The sequence below is a fragment of the Pollicipes pollicipes genome, unplaced genomic scaffold (genome assembly GCF_011947565.3).
Source record: "Pollicipes pollicipes isolate AB1234 unplaced genomic scaffold, Ppol_2.1 Scaffold_3216;HRSCAF=3773_pilon_pilon_pilon, whole genome shotgun sequence".
Classification (NCBI taxonomy): Eukaryota; Metazoa; Arthropoda; class Thecostraca; order Pollicipedomorpha; family Pollicipedidae; genus Pollicipes; species Pollicipes pollicipes.
In genome coordinates this window covers 4,156,236-4,174,789 of record NW_023596251.1, presented here as the reverse complement: position 1 = coordinate 4,174,789, position 18,554 = coordinate 4,156,236, and the positions used below count along the sequence as shown (strand labels likewise).

General features: G+C 49.7%; 1 protein-coding gene and 1 long non-coding RNA gene across 2 annotated transcripts; both read right to left on the bottom strand.

Annotated features, from left to right (window-relative positions):
* Window positions 1-218: 218 nt before the first annotated feature.
* Window positions 219-6,213, bottom strand: LOC119091025 (VPS35 endosomal protein sorting factor-like). Its single transcript, XM_037213746.1, has 5 exons — window positions 6,185-6,213; window positions 4,255-4,385; window positions 2,459-2,617; window positions 1,094-1,250; window positions 219-509 (listed from the first exon to the last, which is right to left on the bottom strand). The coding sequence occupies exons 2-5, from the start codon at window positions 4,374-4,376 to the stop codon at window positions 219-221; spliced, it is 729 nt and encodes a 242-aa protein (XP_037069641.1). The 5' UTR covers window positions 4,377-4,385; window positions 6,185-6,213.
* Window positions 6,214-9,027: 2,814 nt separating this feature from the next.
* On the bottom strand, window positions 9,028-12,485 carry LOC119091020 (uncharacterized). Its single transcript, XR_005093346.1, has 4 exons — window positions 12,320-12,485; window positions 10,830-10,914; window positions 10,018-10,128; window positions 9,028-9,151 (listed from the first exon to the last, which is right to left on the bottom strand). It is a non-coding gene; the product is annotated as an uncharacterized LOC119091020 (long non-coding RNA).
* Between the last annotated feature and the right edge of the window lie 6,069 nt (window positions 12,486-18,554).

Below are 18,554 nucleotides of genomic sequence, written 5' to 3'. Positions count from 1 at the left end.
AACCCTGTGCTAGTCGGTGATCCAGGCTGATTACCAACACATCTCAGTTCGAGCTGCACAATGGCGAATGAGTGGTTTTGTCCACAGTATATCTAGCAGCATTTGTTTCAGCTTTGCAGTGATAAATGAGTTTCCCTTTTTCTCATAAGATCGGAGCAATGAGAGCCCTACATAAAAAACCCGAGCCAACGAGCTTAGTAGACCTTCCACACAACAGCCTAATGACGAGCATAGTCACCAGACGGCAGCAAGGTGACGACTACGGACGACATCGGCTCCAGGCGCGTATGCCTGCTGCCCGCAGCCGGCCGCGACAAGCCCTCGTGTCCCGGTACCCACGTGCTGTGCATTGGACGCCGCTGCAGCAGCTCGGTCAGGAAGCGACCGCAGCGGTCTGGTGCGCATGCGCCGACAGCCGAGCGCAAGCACCACTGGATGGCGGGCCCAAGCGGCGGCGAGACGCTCCGCGACGATGGCGTCCTTTTCACCGCCGAAGTTCCCGTCTTCGGCTGCCAAAGTGCATTGCAAAGTAAAGGTATTTCGACTTAAGACGGCGCCGGTTGCATGTATGTGATGAATCACATCCACGCGAAGCACGAACAGAAACTGCAGGAAAAAAAGCAATACATTCACAATGTCACTTAAAATCCCAGTGTCACTAAGTGTCGGGCCTCCAGTTCGTTTGGTTACAAATGAGGCCTAATCAGCTTCATCCCCAAGGTCGCATTTAGATCGCACGCACACGCTCAAAAGCACAACAAATGTTGTCACCACATGGAGGCCGCCAGCTCTCCCGGCCCCACCACAAACATGCACAGAAGCGACACACCACAGAGCAGCGCACCCCGCAACACGCACCCGCTGCTGTAGGTGCGTGATCTCAGAACCCACCAACGAACATGTCAGTCGTCACCACGTCCAGCATCCGCCCGCTCATCATCTCCAGGCCTTTATCCTCCAGCCTGTCAGGCTTTTGCTCACCGCCCTCTAACAGCCAATTACGCCAATCCGCCCGCTGCCCCGTCCGTCAACTCTCTGCCCGCTGCCACCGCCCCCGTCAACTCTGCCCTTCCCCCACCCGTCCGTGACTCACGCAGTGCAGCAGGACGGCGAGCAGGTCTTCGAGGTTGTCCGCGCGGACGGCGGCCGGCGCCACCCGGCTCAGGTAGCAGCGGGCGTAGCCGGCCGCCAGCGGTGAGGCCAGGCCCCGCACAGCCGTCACCAAACGGCGCGCCGCCTCCTCCGAGCCGCTGCACCGCACGGACCGGGGTCAGACGGCCACCAGCAGGGGATCAGACGGTCACCAGGTGGGGAGGTTGGGTGGCCAGAGAAAGGCAGGCGTTACGCGGGCGAGGATTTGGCTGTTCGATGTGAGACACGGGACATGTGGACGGTGTGGGGCGGGCAGCTCCGACGTCAGCGGGGTCCAGCGTCACACATGGGACGAGGGGCGTCTGACGTTGGAAGGCGTGGGCTATAGGACGCCGAGCTTCAATAGCCGACGCAAGACGTAAACCTTTATACGAATGTAACACGGACATGAAAACAAACACGAGAGGTAGACGGACATAAGCAATCGCGTCGGATGCGCTAGTTGATACAACAAGCCAACAAATACGCAGACATCAGCCATTGGACTTGGGGGGGGGGGGGGGGTCCGAGGCGGGCATCGGAGTGGATCTCACGCACCACACAGCAGGCGTCGAACGTACGTCGCACACCGGCATTAGACATGGTGCCGATGAAAAAAACAGCACAACATTAGACAGCCATGAGTCAATGCCATCACCAGACACGGACACCATCAGCCGTCGGCCCTCCGGCCGCACAGACAGCGGTGCAGCGTCAGGCCTCACAACACAGACGGCGGTCCAACGTCAGGCCCCTTAACACAGACGGCGGTCCAACGTCAGGCCCCTCAACACAGACGGCAGTCCAACGTCAGGCCCCTCCACACAGACGGCGGTCTAATGTCAGGCCCCTCAACACAGACGGCGGTCCAACGTCAGGCCCCTCGACACAGACGGCGGTCCAACGTCGGGTCCCTTAACACAGACGGCGGTCCAACGTCAGGCCCCTCAACACAGACGGCAGCCCAACGTCAGGCCCCTCAACACAGACGGCAGCCCAACGTCAGGCCCCTCAACACAGACGGCAGTCCAACGTCACGTCCCTCAACACAGACGGCGGTCTAACGTCAGGCTCCTCAACACAGACGGCGGTCTAACGTCAGGCTCCTCAACACAGACGGCAGTCTAACGTCAGGCTCCTCAACACAGACGGTGGTACAACGACAGGCCTTTAAAGACAGACGGTGGTCCAACGTCAGACCTCTCGAGACAGACAGTGGTACAACGGCAAGCCTTCGAAGACAGACGTCCGCTGCGAGTGTAGTGCGGGACGATGGCGCCGGCTTAGCCGAGTTCGCGCGGCTTCAGCGGCCTTTCTGCTTCCTCACCCGGGCTTGAGCAGGTCGTAGCAGCGCAAGACGGCCATCTCCACGTACAGCCGAGCCATGAGCTCGCGGATGGAGGAGATCTTGTAGAACCAGTTGCGACATGTTTCGCGGCCGCCCTCGCTCACCAAGTCGGCGCCAGACCGCACCACCGTCGCACCGCTGGGGGAGGCAGGCGTCAGTGGCCACAGCTCGACTCGGAGGGGCCCGACGCACGGCAGTCACAGGGGAGGGGGGGGGGTGGTCAGCCGCAGTCTCCGGAGCAACCACGCGCAGCTCTATGTGACGGCTGAGACGAGGTACTAGTTTCACGGATGGCACCAGCTTTGGATGACGGTCCCCGCCCGTTGCCCCCGCATGTGCGCAGCGTTTCGACCAATCCATTCTTCGGCCGTCGCGAGGCGTTATCGCGCCCCAACAAGGACTGGACCGTGTTCGGCGCTCAGCCATGTGTGCGTTACGACCGGAAAAGTCTCCTTAGAGTTGTTGGACACAGATTTTCTATAACGCCGAACAACAGGAAGGCTGGAACAAGGCGGGTCTCCGAACAACGGCCGGAGAGTCATCTGGTCGAGCTATTGCGTAGATACGAAAACACCGGACCAAGTTCACAGTCCCGGCAAGTATACCACCCATCAAAAGATTATGTCACAAACAAATGACATCTGCATCAATCCTTAAATAGCCAAATGGTTCACCTATTTCGAAAGGGAAGCGAGCACATCACATCCTTTTGTTGAAGCGTCAGCGACCACCTTGGCTACACTAGCGTTCGGGGGGGGGGGGGGGGGGGGGGGGGGCACTGCGCAACCGGGACTCAAAACCGGACCTTCGTGTGAGAGTCCAACGAGCTAAGCACTTGACCACTACGGCCCCTTCTCCCACTGGCGAAAAGCATCGTTCAAAATATCGATCGGACCCCTGCGGTTATCCAGACGGGCACATACGCATTGTGTCCCCATAAACCTCGGCATCACGCGATACCGCCAGGTCAGACGGACCCACATGTGCCGGTGTATCCACGAATACATCCATGACTTCGGCACGACCTGGCGATGTCAAACTTCGTCAGCAGACCCGCCGTCTAAGCCAGCACAGGTCTGCCCGATCACCTTGATACAAGCGCAATGGCGGCCAGTTACGATACGGTTACCGGCTGTTTCGCTGTGATAGTAAATTACGCCACAAGGCAGGAGAAGACGCAACAAGTGATTGTCAAGTTGACATCCTCTGCACCAACTGCCCACTGATACCTGCCACTGGAGACTTAGGCACAGAAGACAACCATTTTTGTTTGGCCGGTACACCCAAAAACTGCTGTTCGTGCGGAAAACAAGCACATATGCCGATAATTCCAGGTACTGTGATGTGATCTTTTGAAAATACCTTACGCATATACCACAAAATAGAGTTTGTAGATCACGCAAGTGTAGCTTGCGCGGAAATTCCAATCGTTCGTAATGACAAGTAATCCCACCATTTGCAAACGCATTCATACTGTATGAGCACGCTCGGTGGAATCGACATGTGCAGTCATAATAACAGTAGCTCAACACTCAACAATATCCGTAACACTCTGAACAGACGGAGAGCAATTGCCACCGCAATATCTTGCAGTTTGCACACACTGACCTCAGGAAAAATGCCCCAAGAGGCCCCCAATAATCTCAGCAATAGGAAAGTCACCAACCAGCACCAATACCCCACGTGGAAGTAGCTCAGTAACCCCACGCTCTTCAGCGCCGTTTTCAGCAGCGCCGACCTTCAGCACAGTTTAACCATTTGCCCCTCTTCCTCACCTGTTCTCGCGGTCCTTGGAGATGACGCGGTTGTAGACGAGGTTGCCGAAGACGTCCAGGATGTCGGTGACCAGGGCGAACATGCTGGGGTAGAACTGCGGTACCGACACGTCCTCCAGCATCTTGCAAGCCTGCGGCGGAGAGGTACTGCTGATAGAGCGTGTGATACACGCAAACACCCATGTCGTGACATAACATGGAGGAGACAAGCCGCGGCTGCAGTCTCCGCCTACAGATGATCACACACTTGACATCTGCCTACAGATGATCACACACTTGACATCCGCCTACAGATGATCACACACTTGACATCCGCCTACAGATGATCACACACTTAACATCCGGCTACAGATGACCACACACTTGACATCCGCCTACAGATGATCACACACTTGACATCCGGCTACAGATGATCACGCACCTGACATCCGCCTACAGAGGATCACGCACCTGACATCCGCCTACAGAGGATCACGCACTTGACATCCGCCTACAGATGATCACACACTTGACATCCGCCTACAGAGGATCACACACTTGACATCCGCCTACAGATGATCACACACTTAACATCCATCTACATATGATCACACATTTGATATCCATCTACAGATGATCACACACTTGACATCCCTCTACAGAGGATCACAGACTTGCCATCTGACTACAGATGATCACACACTTAACATCCATCTACAGATGATCACACACTTGACATCCATCTACAAATGATCACACACTTGACATCCATCTACAAATGATCACACACTTGACATCCCTCTACAGAGGATCACAGACTTGTCATCTGGCTACAGATGATCACAGACTTGACATCCGGCTACAAATGATCACAAACTTGACATCCAGCTACAGAGGATCACAGACTTGACATCCAGCTACAGATGATCACACACTTGACATCCATCTACAGAGGATCATAGACTTGACATCCAGCTAGAGATGATCGCACACTTGACATCCAGCTACAGAGGATCACAGACTTGACATCCGGCTACATATGACCACAGACTTGACACATTCCACCAGATGACCAAAGACTCCACACCTGCCAACAGATGATCACATAATCCACACCTGCCAATAGATGATCACGGACTCCACACCTGCCAATAGATGATCACAGACTCCACACCTGCCGACGGATGATCGCAAACTCCACACTTGCCATCAGATGATCACAGACTCCACACCAGCCTACAGATGATCACAGACTCCATATCTACCAACAGATGATCACAGACTCTACACCAGCCTACAAATGACCACATGCTACAGATGATCACACACTCCACATCCGCCTGCACGCGATCACAGACTTCACCATGTACACAAACGCGGTGTTTCCAAGAATGACGGTGACGTCTGCCACGTTGACACGGCCCCAGTGGCCTCCGACGTGACTAACCGTCGTCGCTACAAGCAAGGTTCACCGCAGGATAACCGGGACAACCAGAGGCATCATAGATGCATCCTACATGGACTGTGCCCACAGCGAGCAAGTGTGAAGGGCATCCCCGGTATTATTCGTCGCGGTGCCAGCACTGCCAGCAAGGCACGCGCCGGGCGAAGTGTGCCTCTCCCCGTGCGCACCTGTGCGTTCCTAGGTCACTTGTCATGAGGTCACGTCACCGGAGTCTGTCAGAGGCGGCGTCAGCACCAGCTGCTGAGAACCGAACCAAAGACCTTTCCAACACCAAACGGCGGTTCGAACACACCGTGCCACCGAAGCGCCGGCCAGCAGAGGGGCGGCAAGAGGTTCCGGGGCCCGCGTCCCCAGACTAACCACCTTTGCACCCTTTGGTCGCTAACGATTCCCATCCCTATCACGACGCCCACTGCCGCGTGCGTCCACGGATGTCGGGACGCGCTGCAGGAGCTCCAGGTGACCTGACCCAGAGCCGCTGCCCACCTGGATGACCAGCTTGAGCGCGCGCACCCGCTGGTCAGTCATCCACGCCTCCTGCAGCTGCTTCTTCATGCGGTTCGTATGCGCTGTGGGCAGGAACCGCGGCAACTTGAGTGCCAGACAGGGTCACTGGTAGGGAGCACCGGCGAGGGGGCGGCGAAACAGATCGCACCCACAGGTGACAGATGCGTCGGGTGTGCCGTGAAGTTGTAAAAAGCCAACTTCACGATCGCCCGGCGATAATTCGCTGCCATGAACGGGTCGTACCAATGACATGAATCATGATGAACCTACTGATCATGAGTAACAGTCAAGACATTGCTATCCCTAATGTGCTGCAAATTGTTTACTTTTAGAAAAAGCCGCTTCAAATCATACAACAAACGTTAATACTTATGAAAATATACGTCACAGTTGGATCAGTGGCCACGTGACCAACAGGTTCATGATTCAGCAGCACTAGCAACTGCACGTCCGAGCCGCTCATCAGTCCTCCTGACATAGAGATACGTCACGAAACTAGCCTATTGATGCCAGAAAGTGACACCCCATTAACCTCATTGCCTGAAGAAAGGCTTCTTTGTCCATTTGGACTTATAGGTGGTTATCTTTTCTGACACATTGAGTGGTAAGATGTACTACATAAGATGTATGTACTAAGATGCATTTAGTAATATGCATGCACTAATATATGTTTAGTAAAATGCATGTACTAAGCTGCATTTAGTAAGATGCAAGTCCTAAATTGCATTCGGTAAGACGTATGTATGTATGTATATATATATATATATATATATATATATATATATATATATATATATATATATATATATGGTTACTCCACACCGTTCGCAGCAGCCCCGTAGCCTCGTGACCTCTGTACCAGCCGCCGAGACGGCGCCGCGTTCCACACAACAGCGGTCAGCCCGCTCACCTAAGACCTGGTGCTGGGTCAGCTGATCCCTCACCTATGACCTCGTGCTGGGTCAGATAATCCCTCACCTATGACCTCGTCCTGGGTCAGTTGATCCCTCACATGTTAACTCGTGCCGGGTCAGCTAATCCCTCATCTATGACCTCGTTTCGGGTCAGCTGATCCCTCACCTATGACCTCGTGCTGGGTCAGCTGGTCTCTGACGGTGCTGTCCTCCGGGGCTGGCTCGAGCTGCGCCAGCCGCGCCCGCGCCTGAGCACGCCCCGTCGGCCGCACCGACACTGACGAACGGACCGGGTCATATAAACCGACACTGACGAACGGACCGGGTCATATAAACAGACACTAAGGAACGGACCGGGTCACATATACCGACACTGACGAACGGACCGGGTCATATATAGCAACATTGAGGAACGGACCGGGTCACATATACCGATACTGAGGAACGGACCGGGTCATATATACGGATACTGAGGAACGGACCGGGTCATATATACCAACGCTGACGAGACCGGGTCATATATACCGACACTGAGGAACGGACCGGGTCATATATACCGATACTGAGGAACGGACCGGGTCATATATACCGGCACTGACGAACGGACGGGGTCAAATATACCGACACTGACGAGACCGGGTCATTTATGCCAACACTGAGGTAAGGAAGGGGTCACATACACCGGCGCTGAGAAACGGACGGGGTCATATATACCCATACTGAGAAGCGGACCGGGTCATATATACCGATACTAAGGAACGGACCGAGTCATATATACCGACACTGACGAGACCGGGTCATATATACCAACAATGAGGTAAGGAAGGGATCATATACACCGGCACTGAGGAACGGACCGGATTATATATACCGATACTGAGGAACGGACCGGGTCATATATACCGGCACTAAGGAACAGACCGGGTCATATACACCGATACTGACGAACAGACAGGGTCATATATACCGACACCGACTGACGGACCGGGTCATGCATACCAACACTGACGAACGAACCGGGTCATATATAGCGATACTGAGGAACGGATCGGGTCATATATACCGACACTGACGAACGGACCTGGTCATATATACCGACACTGACGAACAGACGGGGTCATATATACCGATACTGACGAACAGACGGGGTCATATATGCCTATACTGACGAAGCGATGGGGTCATGTATACCGATACTGATGAACGGACAGGGTCATATATACCGATACTGACGAACGGACCGAATCATGCATACCGATACTGAGGGACGGACCGGGTCATATATACCGACACTGACGAGACCGGGTCAAATATACCGATACTGAGGAACGGACCGGGTCATACATACCAACACTGAGGTAAGGAAGGGGTCACATATACCAACACTGATGAAAGGACCGCGTCATATATACCGACACTGACGAACCGATGGGATCATATATGCCGACACTGACGAACGGACGGGGTCATATCAGTGTCGGCGTATGTGATCCCGTCCGTTCCTGAGTGTCGGTGTCGTACATGTCATGTTAAACGGGCGGGATCACATGCACCGACACTCAGGAACGAACGGGGTCATGTACACCAATACTGAGAAACGGACGGCGTTACACGTAGTGGTGGGGGAGGTAGAGCAACAGTGCATATTAGGAAGAACAATATAATGATCCGGGGGAGAGAGAGGGGGGGGGGAGGGCAGATGGAATAGGTGGGGTATTACACTGATACTGGAGAGAAGGCTGGGACATCATTAGCTTTCGAACAGAGAAATGTGTTGCACATTATTTGTGATGACCTGATAAGGGGTAGGTGCTACCGCGCATTACACAAGTGCTAATGGTTAGCAACATCACCAGATCGTAGAACAGCGACGTTTGCATTGTTGGCACCACTGCCACTGACCGGTGTCACCACTGCTGTCCCGCGAGGTGGTGACGGTCACCAGCTCGGACGTGGTGAACTGGGACAAGATGGCGCGCCGTGCTGCCGGCCAATCGTCGTGCGCCACCTCGTCACGTGACATCTCGACAGGCTGAGGACGTATGTCACATGACGTTTAACTTCGGCGATCTCGGCTTAGCTATGACGCTCGCCGGGCGCCTCGCAACCACATGTACAAGTTGTATAATCTGAAGGTCAACACATGAGTTCCTTCGATGGAGCGCCAGTGCTGTCGGCACAGTAAATTGAAAAATTTTCCCTTTATTTTGGCATGTGATGTTTAGAGATGAATCTTGATCCAAGTTGCCTTACCCCGCAACATGTCATTAATATCTGATGGCACCTGTCTGTTCACATCACTGGATCAGGTTCACATATAAATACAGCAAACGGTTTTGAATCAAACCTAGGGTTAGGGAATCATGTCACTACTTCAAATATCACCAGATCCAAACAACTTGACACCTAGATATCGCAAAACAATCCATCAGCTCAAACTCGAAACTACCATATTTATGTGCAGATCGAGTGGGAATATTGAAGCCACTATGACATACTCGAAGTCTCCGAAGATAAAATCTCCTATTATGGGTGTGTATTTGCATGTCAATTTTTGTTAAGTTCAACATCAATATGGTTATTCGGTGTCGCATTTATGCCTCTTCTTTCATTTTCAGACTACGTCTCCACAACATCAGTTACGTTGCACATGTCCGTATCATGGGGATTTGAGGAATGTCATATATCCTACACTTAATTTTTGCATGTTACTGACATCAACCAAGGATGCAAAATCCAATAAAGTTACTTGGGAAAAGCCTGTCTGGGGAGTAATGAGCACTGGGTTTTGTCAAAGGCAGTCAATCTCAACAGCCCGACGGAGAGCTGTCACTGTACAGCATACACGATCGACTACGCTAGGAGAACATCAGCAGCACGCCAAGGTCGGACAGGGACCTGTTCAGGGTCGTCAGCTGCGTCGACGGCGGCCATCATTGAGAGAGGATCACTGCCTTCCATCAGCTGAGTCAGCGGGTCGCCGACGGTGGCGCCACCTTTTCCGCGCCACTGACGAAGAGGGCTCGCTTCAGATGGGCGGCATCGGCCTCGTTAGTGGGGATGGTGCCACACTGCCACATCATCAACATCGCAAATGACAGTTGTTTAAAAAACAAGTATTTCACACTTGTTGTCTGCTCCTGTGTCGTTCAGGTTATCACAAAATGCAGCCACCTCGATGATACAGGATACAAAATGCAGTCATGGTTTTGTTGTGATCTACTTCATCTGCACGCAAATAATCATGCGATTGATGCAGAGAACGCATCCGAAATTGCTTCAGATCATTGCCTTATTGATATGAAATGCATCCATCTAAGTGGTAAACATTAATTTTTGCTGATAACAGTAATATATTACAATCACATTTACAGAGTTACAGATCATACATCATGCCTGAACAGTTACAGATCACATGATTAAAGTCAGACATTCAAGGTCTTATCAGTATCTAATTGCTTGCCAAATCCCAATTGCAAAGCAACAAACAACTGGTTCCTTGCTCTGACCAGCAAATTAAGGCTGACTGTGTGTTGCTTAAATATTTGCTATCCATCTCACTTGAGCATTCCAACAATATAACACAGGGATAATTGCTTTTTTTTGCAAAAGCATGTCTTATAAATGGCCATGCACTTATCAGATTAGAACCAGTAAGTATAAACACAAAGATGCACTGTTTGCACAGGATGACCTGTACCATTACTTACATATATGCTGGATAATGGGTGAGCATCTGTTTCAGTGGAAAACAGTGGAGCATGTTCTCTCTGATAGTCCCTGGTACAGAAATAACTGAAATAAAATAAGAGAACACAGCTCAGATCATGGACAGGGCTCAAGGTTCTTCAGAAGTATTCAATGGACCCATCAGAGTGGAGGACTGGCCAGAACAGGCCATGATTCTGTGACTTAGCATATCACAATAGCAGAAAAGAGCATATGATAATTTTTGATGGGATTAGATAAACCTGCATAATACCCATCCCCTGCTCTAGTTGCCCACACATCAGTGCTCTGAGCCTAGCACACATGCATCAAACTCTGCCCAGGCAAAATCACTTAATTTTCACATCATTTTTGCTTCAATAAATGTCCCATAAGTGATGTTGCCTACAATGATCTTTCAAACATAATATGTTACTTAACATGCATTTCTATGCTCAGCTAATGGGGCTTTGAGCTCTCAGAATTATGTGGTCATCCACTGAAATTGCTGCAATGATTGCACTGCTTCTCTGAGTATGTCAAGCACAAGGCCTATTGTTTGTGTCTGAGGCAAGCCTCATGGCAGGATAACTGTTCAAAATGTATTTTAAAATAAATGTTGTGTAACATTTCTAGCATACCAGCATCATCGCTGCTAAAAGTTCAGTGCATGTATGCTGTAAACTTGGAAGGTCAGAGTCACAATCAAATTCAGCACACAAACAGCAAGTATTTCATGGAGCGATGATTTCATGAAACTAATTTTAGGTTAAAATGCTCTAAATAACCTCCCTGAGTGTAAAACAATAAAACAAATCTAGATCAAGCTAAACTGGCCTGAGTTTGGCACAAAACAGCAAGGTCTGGCATGGCTATCATTCATAGACCATGAGGAGCCTCTGCAGTAGATGGATTTTTATGCATGCTTGACTGCATGTAGTAAGATGTTTGTGCATGACCCTACCTTACAAGGTTGCTAATTAGCCTATGCTTTTACCAATTAAAAAATGATTCAATCCAAACCTTTCCAATTAATGCACTTTCAGGATCAGATATGAGGCTAAGCAGTGCTTGTTGTGTGAACCTTGAACACTGACATCTCATTGACTAATGTAGGTCATCCACACATTTTGATGACAAAAGTTCAATGTGCCACAGTGCTCTGCACAACACCCTGCATCTGCCATCGCCTGATGCTTAGCACAGCTACTGCAGTGGACTGCAGACCACACATGCCAAGTGCAAATAGTGAGCACTTACAACTAGAAAGCAAAAACTTAAGCCTGCTGCACCACAGGTGGGTGGATTGGAAGCCATGCCCTCTAACCAACTGAGCTATCTGGACAGGCTGTGAATGATCACTTTATAGTGCTGATTTTAGACACTGTATGAAAAAATATCCAAGGGTGCTTTCCCTACAAGTCCACACCGTGACTCAGTATAATACCACAGAAATCAGGACAATTTGCTGAATGAGTCTTTGGACCTTTACCTCTTACTCTGAGACACTTTGGAATCCGCTGACATGTTACTATAACGTTGTATGTCTTCAATATCTATTAACCCTTGTCAAAAATGGAGCGCCGGACTATCGACGAACGTCGCTGCGAAAAGGCGGCTTAGACCGAACTATAAACCCCATATAAGCGCAAGGCATCCACCACCGGCAAGCGAACCAGACCGCGCACGCATTGCCTCGGACGAATGTAAACAAACGTCACCGGTCTTTCCGCTGCCATATTGTTTGAAGGGATTGTACATGAAACAAGAAAAGCTACCCCAGGCCCCGTTCGATCTGTCATCAGCACGTTTGTCAGCTGGAATGCGTCACGTTATGAGTGTTGACGCGTTTGATATGTGAGGTGACGGGAATTTTTTTTTCGTTTTACCATACCCTCTGTTTTTACTTTTTACTTCAAATCACGGTCGCGCTCGATCTGTTGTCAGCACGTTTGTCAGCGGGGAATGCGTGACGTCATGCGCGGTGACGGTGCGTTCGATGTGGGGGCTGACGGGAAAGTTCTTAAGCCTTACTTTCTCTTCTTCCTTTACCTTTTACTTTAGACCTCCGCTAACTCTGGCTTACCGCCGACACCACTACGTGCAAAGTGGTGTTTGGAAGCATGGCTTTTACATGGTGTGGGAACAAGAGGGGGGGGGGGGGGCAGGGGGCCATGGGCCCTCCACTTTTCAATGTACGGGGCCATCAGTGTTAACTGCTCCCCCCCCCCCCCACTTTTCAGTTAAGGGTTGTGTTTAGCTCAATTTTGCACTACATTCAACATACATGCCTATTTACCTATTTCACTAGCCATCTTCCTCAAGCTACGCCATCTTTTTCGTTTGCTTATCGGCCATCGCTTACTGTCACAGCCACAGGACGGACGCCGCACGACCTGTGGAGACTTACACCCCAGATAACCCGTTCGTTGAGAAGACCCGTTCGTTGAGGCTGTTGTTGTTATGACTTGTGAGCGCGCATGTTCAAAACCGTATTGCATAGTTGTTTTTTTGTCATTTAATGGTCCAGACTGAATCTTGAACATTTTAAGACGAACATGAATTAGCCATTTCAATACAACTTTGAGACCCCATTTCATCTACAATCTACGATCAGGGAGTTCTCAATATCTCTGAAGAACACATAAAAATATGGAACTGGAATCTATGTGACAATCAATGGACCAACTGCAGCGATCAGGGATGTTGCGTCAATGAGGGTTCCTGTGCCGATCTAGGGCCAACTGCGCGGGTCAGAAGGCCTCCCGTGTCAGAAGGGGAATAATGTGATCTGACGTATCCTTCTAAGGGCCTTCGGATCGACCAGGAGATTCCGCCCCGTGCGACCAGAATGACAGGCAGAAGACACTGGCTATCTTTTGTTGTCGGAAGGAACGGGAGGACCCTTCAGTCCCTGACCGGAAACGGCAATATGCCTCTGGTGTTCTACCCGAGGGGCCCCTCGCCCCGAAGGAAACAAGGGGCCCCAATGTTGTTGAATAGAGGGGGTCGCAATGCGTAACAGACGAAGAAGGCCATCCCAGGTTGGCCTTAAAACGTTCATTTTTCAGAATGGTTCACTGAAACAAATGACATCAAAAGGTCTGAGCATGCCCTCCCGCAGCCTCAAGGGCAGGGACAGCGATGGGCTGAGTTGCAGCCTCCGTAAAACCGAACGGCGTCGGCCACTGCAAGTGCCATGAGACGGCGGGCGCCGGGTTTATTGTCTTCTGGACAGGATAATAGTTACAGAAACACAAGAAAAGAAATTCTACCTTTACTCTTCCAGTTCCAACACCAGATTCCAGCGCCACTTCACAGTGCTTTAAGGGCCAGCCCGTTCTTATCATCAGTCTAAAAATGATGCGTGAAATATCGCCCAGACTGCCTTCTAAATGTAAGATTTGATGTCCTGAGGCATTCAAAAGATGTTTCCTTCAGAAGTGTTGTCATTTTCGGCCACCCGCTTGCCACGACTCAGTATAAGCTGTTGGGCCGATGCTATGCGGCCCACGAAGACTGCAACGCCTTTCGTCGCAGTTTTTGTTGCTAAGGTTTGTGAGCGTGCATGCTCAAAACTACGTCACATAACATGCATGGCTAAACGATTTAAGGGCTTAAAGATAATTATTTCAGAAGCGTCATCATTTTTGCCCACCGGTCGGCCATGGCTAAGAGTTTGTCGCTGGGCTAAGCCTAGTCCACGTTCCCCATTACCAACAGCTGTCCACAAGCTGCAACCTGTTGTCGCCAGAGGTAAGCGCGTCACAACTGCTCCCGCGGCTTGAAGGTTTGTCGCTTATGTATGGCGTAGGTACTTTCGACGTCATAGGTTGGTACTCCAGTTGGTACTTCACCCATGAGGAATGCGACCTTGGTGTCGGGGTTTTTGTTGTTAAGATTTGCGAGCGCGCATGTTAAAAACTATGCTAATGAATTGTACTACTTTTCGATTCTGACTGAATTCTGAACATTTCCAGACAAACATAGCTTGGCCATGTTAACACGCGCTCGGGTGGGGATCAAATTGACCCCCCAAAGGTTTTTCCAGAATGCTTTCCGAACGGCACGGCGTAGCCGCGCCAAATTTTGCATAGCTGTAGACAATTGAATAGCGGATCGTTTGGTATCAAAAATTTAGATGTACCTTGTAAGGTCGCTGACGTATGGGACGTCAAATTTAGGCCATGGTTTCAGCGAAGGCAATTTTTAGGGAATCCTTCAATCTGATCCAACAACGGAGTGTTAGACGAGGCCATACATCTCTGAGATGTTTTCTCAGACAGCACAACAATTGAATAAGCAGATTAAATTGACCTAAGGTCAGGTATGAAGGTCGCACCCAAGGTCAAACCAACCCGTTTTGTTACTCTAGGGCTTGCTGTATGGGATAGTTTCTGGCGCTCACTTCGAGTTTATTGAAAACAAAAACCGCATTATACATCTCCCATGGATTTCTTAGACGTCAGAACAGGTCATTGGCCTAAAATGACCTAAGTCAACATTTTGTTTTAACAACATACCGCCTAGCGTAACTTTCGTCGCTTAGTCAAATGCCAAGCTCAAAGCAATGCTGTATGATTTTGGTCACTTTAACCTTCAAAATGTCAAAAAAGGTCACTGACCTTGAATGGGAATGTGGCCTTTTGCTCAGAATGGTTATCTAGGTTCTGGAGGCACTTTGGAGACCAACTTGGAACTTGACCTTGTTTGACTTTTTGACCCAAAGGTCATGACCTAGGAATCTGAAAATTCGATCTGAGTGAGTTCACGTACAGGTCAACACACCCTGTAAATTTGGTGTCTCTAGCTTTCTTAGTTCCCGAGATCTCAGGTGGGGTCAAATTGACCCTCCCCCCCCCCCCCCCCACCCGAGCGAAGGGTGTATAGCCGGCCATCCAGGCGCGTGTTTAGACACATTTTTGACCACTTGATCTGCAAGCAAATGTTCATCTTTACATTTCGATCAAACGCATTAATTTGCAATCTACCTCGCGAAATCAACGCCTGATATCTGCAGTTTTTTGACTCCATACTGAGAAATTGACCTCACGGTGTCTTCTGGTTTGTGGTCTGGTTGAAAGGTAAAAATAACAATACAGCGAAGAAAACTGTGTACCCTTTTTTGCAAGTAACCTAGATCCAACATTTTTCGGTGGATGTCAACATAAGAGGAGCTTTCCTCAACCATTTGATCTCCCTTGGCAAGGCTCTGGCTACGCTCCTGCCTACGGACAAAAGCAGATCAAGTCGGCTGCGTTGAATGCTGGGCAACTAAATGTCCGTTATGCCAATTCATACCTTGGGCAGGCAGCTTCTCAGAAGCTCTTTTTTGAGTTGGTGTGGTGTAAGGAAAGATAACTCGGAATGCTGTAGCAGGTGTCCAACATATGTTTTATACACCAGTTAGTAGAAACACTGATACAGAAGTATGCAACAAAACAGGCATACCATCAGTTCGCAGTCAGTCATGCGGGAGACGGCCGGGTCAGGGCAGTGGCCGTCGACGGGGGACGGGAGAAGGGCCCAGATAAAGCTTATATGCCGGAAGGGCCTTCATTCCGTGGCCTGGTTTTTAAAGCAGAATATTTCATTTATGGTTTTTGTCACCTTCCTTTTTTGGCGGTGTCTAGCTTCCGATTTTTTTCCCGCCTAAAATGCTGCGATAGGTCTTACCTCTTGAAAAGCATACAGCGAAATGAAGGCGCATGAACCCTTTTACCTTCCGGTGCGGCCATGCCAGGGGTTCCACGGAAGTTCAAACAAGGCGTATATTTTGGCGCGAGCAAGATACATAGCATGTGACATGCAACCATAGCATGCAATAATGTGAGTTGAAATGCCCTTTCGCTATCATCGGCAATAACGCCCATATTTCTGTCGGACGCGCTGCATCCCTGGTGAATGTCTGACCCCAACATGATGATGCACATATTAGACATCTGAATTCCAACTTTCTGTGCATGCTTATGTGAAACTGACCTTATCGATGACAAACATTTGAAGACGGATGTTCGTGTATCCACGTCACACATTTTCAAAAATCTTGAGCAACGGAATTTTTTTCTACAATCTTCATCCTTGGCAAACAACTGCAAACAAACTTATCCATACGAACGTGTACGATACAAACAGTTCCGCGCTGAACTTTTTGCAGACTCCTGTTTTGCGTCTTGCCATGCAAGGTTTCTAAGTAAGGATCTTTCACATTACGAAACTGATACCGTACGCAGCTTATCTTGACATACTTCACGCGTGCAAGCTTGTAACTTGCAAACAGTTGTCACACGGCCTTTTCTATGCGTGTTTTTGTCTGGAAGCAAAGATAACACCCTCCGGGTGTCATCTGGTGGCTGTGCCAACGACTCCGTTGAGGTTAAAAGTACGCATGGAAGAAGATCGCACACAATTCTTCTTGAGACAGAGTCTGCATGCCGAAGTACGATAGAAAAGCATAGGTACGCCAAAGAGCTCGTCATGCAAGAAGTTAATCATGTCAAATGCTACAAAAGATGCAGGCTGTGGGACAAAATTTCCGCCGGGAAACTATCGTAACAAACATTCCGGCAGAGAAGTCCATGGGAAAAGGTCGCATGAGTTTTTTGAAGGTCAATACCCTCCAGCGGTAAAAAAGCGTTGCAAGCATTCACACGTTGCCATGTAGAGTTGTAATGTCAATAATGCGTTTTTACGCAAATACTCACACTTACATGCTGTCCAGAGATAGTTTGCTTCCTTTAAATACGGCGTCAGATGCGTTATTCATTGATGCTGAATGCATTTCGAGACATTGATGCATCTCTCTTTCCTTTCTCCTGGTTATTTGACGAGGAATAAGGCTGTCAGTACAGTGCTATGCGTGTGCAAAGCTCCTCATAGTTGCGCTGGGCAAATTCTAAAACTTTAAAGGGCTCTGTAATACTCAACAAATGTTCATCGCTTAGGTAATGTAATACGCACGTAAATAAAAGCCACGGAAGGAGGGATTGTACATAAACAAGTCAAAAACAGCACAGGGTTGAGAAAAATGATTATCACAGATGTTCGGCGGCGATTTGGCTTAGGTGGCGCCCCCGCCTTTCTCCCACTCCCATCTTGTTGGCAGGGGGATCAGCGCTGACTGTGGCAAATAATACCACGAATTAATTATGCAAGCACTTCTGTAAAGAGGCTTCTGACTCTCCTCCTGCCAAGTGGTACATGAAAAATACAGCATTGTTTATTCCTAACGGGTCTGGTTTGCAGGTGAATGCAGTGAATTAAAGGCATACGACAAATGGACTAGAGGCTACCGTTTGACGATGACAACCGAGGACATTTATTTTCGCTCCTTAACTTCGGGGATCATTTTTTCAATGCAGTGGTTTCAGCGCCATCTGCGGGGGGGCCTTTCCTGAAGAATGGCTTCTAGTTGCCAAATAATGTTGGGCGTCTGGTTCTAAATCTATAATAACGCTCCAGAACTCTTTTAGAGCGAAATCATACCGCATAGGAAATAACCATAAATGCTTCTGGACACGCCCATGTCATACATAGGATCGCACACTTTCTCAGGGATTAACAGTTATATAACTTTAACCCTCACCCTGCCAAGGGAAAGAGTGGTGCACCCTTGCCCCCCCCCCCCCCCACCCTCCCGAAGTTTCTGAGGATTCATCTCTGGAACGTGCAACCGGACCGGACGCTTCGTTATCCTATGGCTACTCATTGTCTGTGTTTTGACACCA

Excerpts from the sequence above, each read along its gene's own strand:
- LOC119091025 (XM_037213746.1), bottom strand. The coding sequence starts at position 4,376 with ATGCTGGAGGACGTGTCGGTACCGCAGTTCTACCCCAGCATGTTCGCC. Across the intron at positions 2,618-4,254 it reads TCCAAGGACCGCGAGAACAG|CGGTGCGACGGTGGTGCGGT; the intron begins GTGAGGAAGAGG and ends TGCCTCCCCCAG. Across the intron at positions 1,251-2,458 it reads TACGACCTGCTCAAGCCCGG|CGGCTCGGAGGAGGCGGCGC; the intron begins GTGAGGAAGCAG and ends CGTGCGGTGCAG.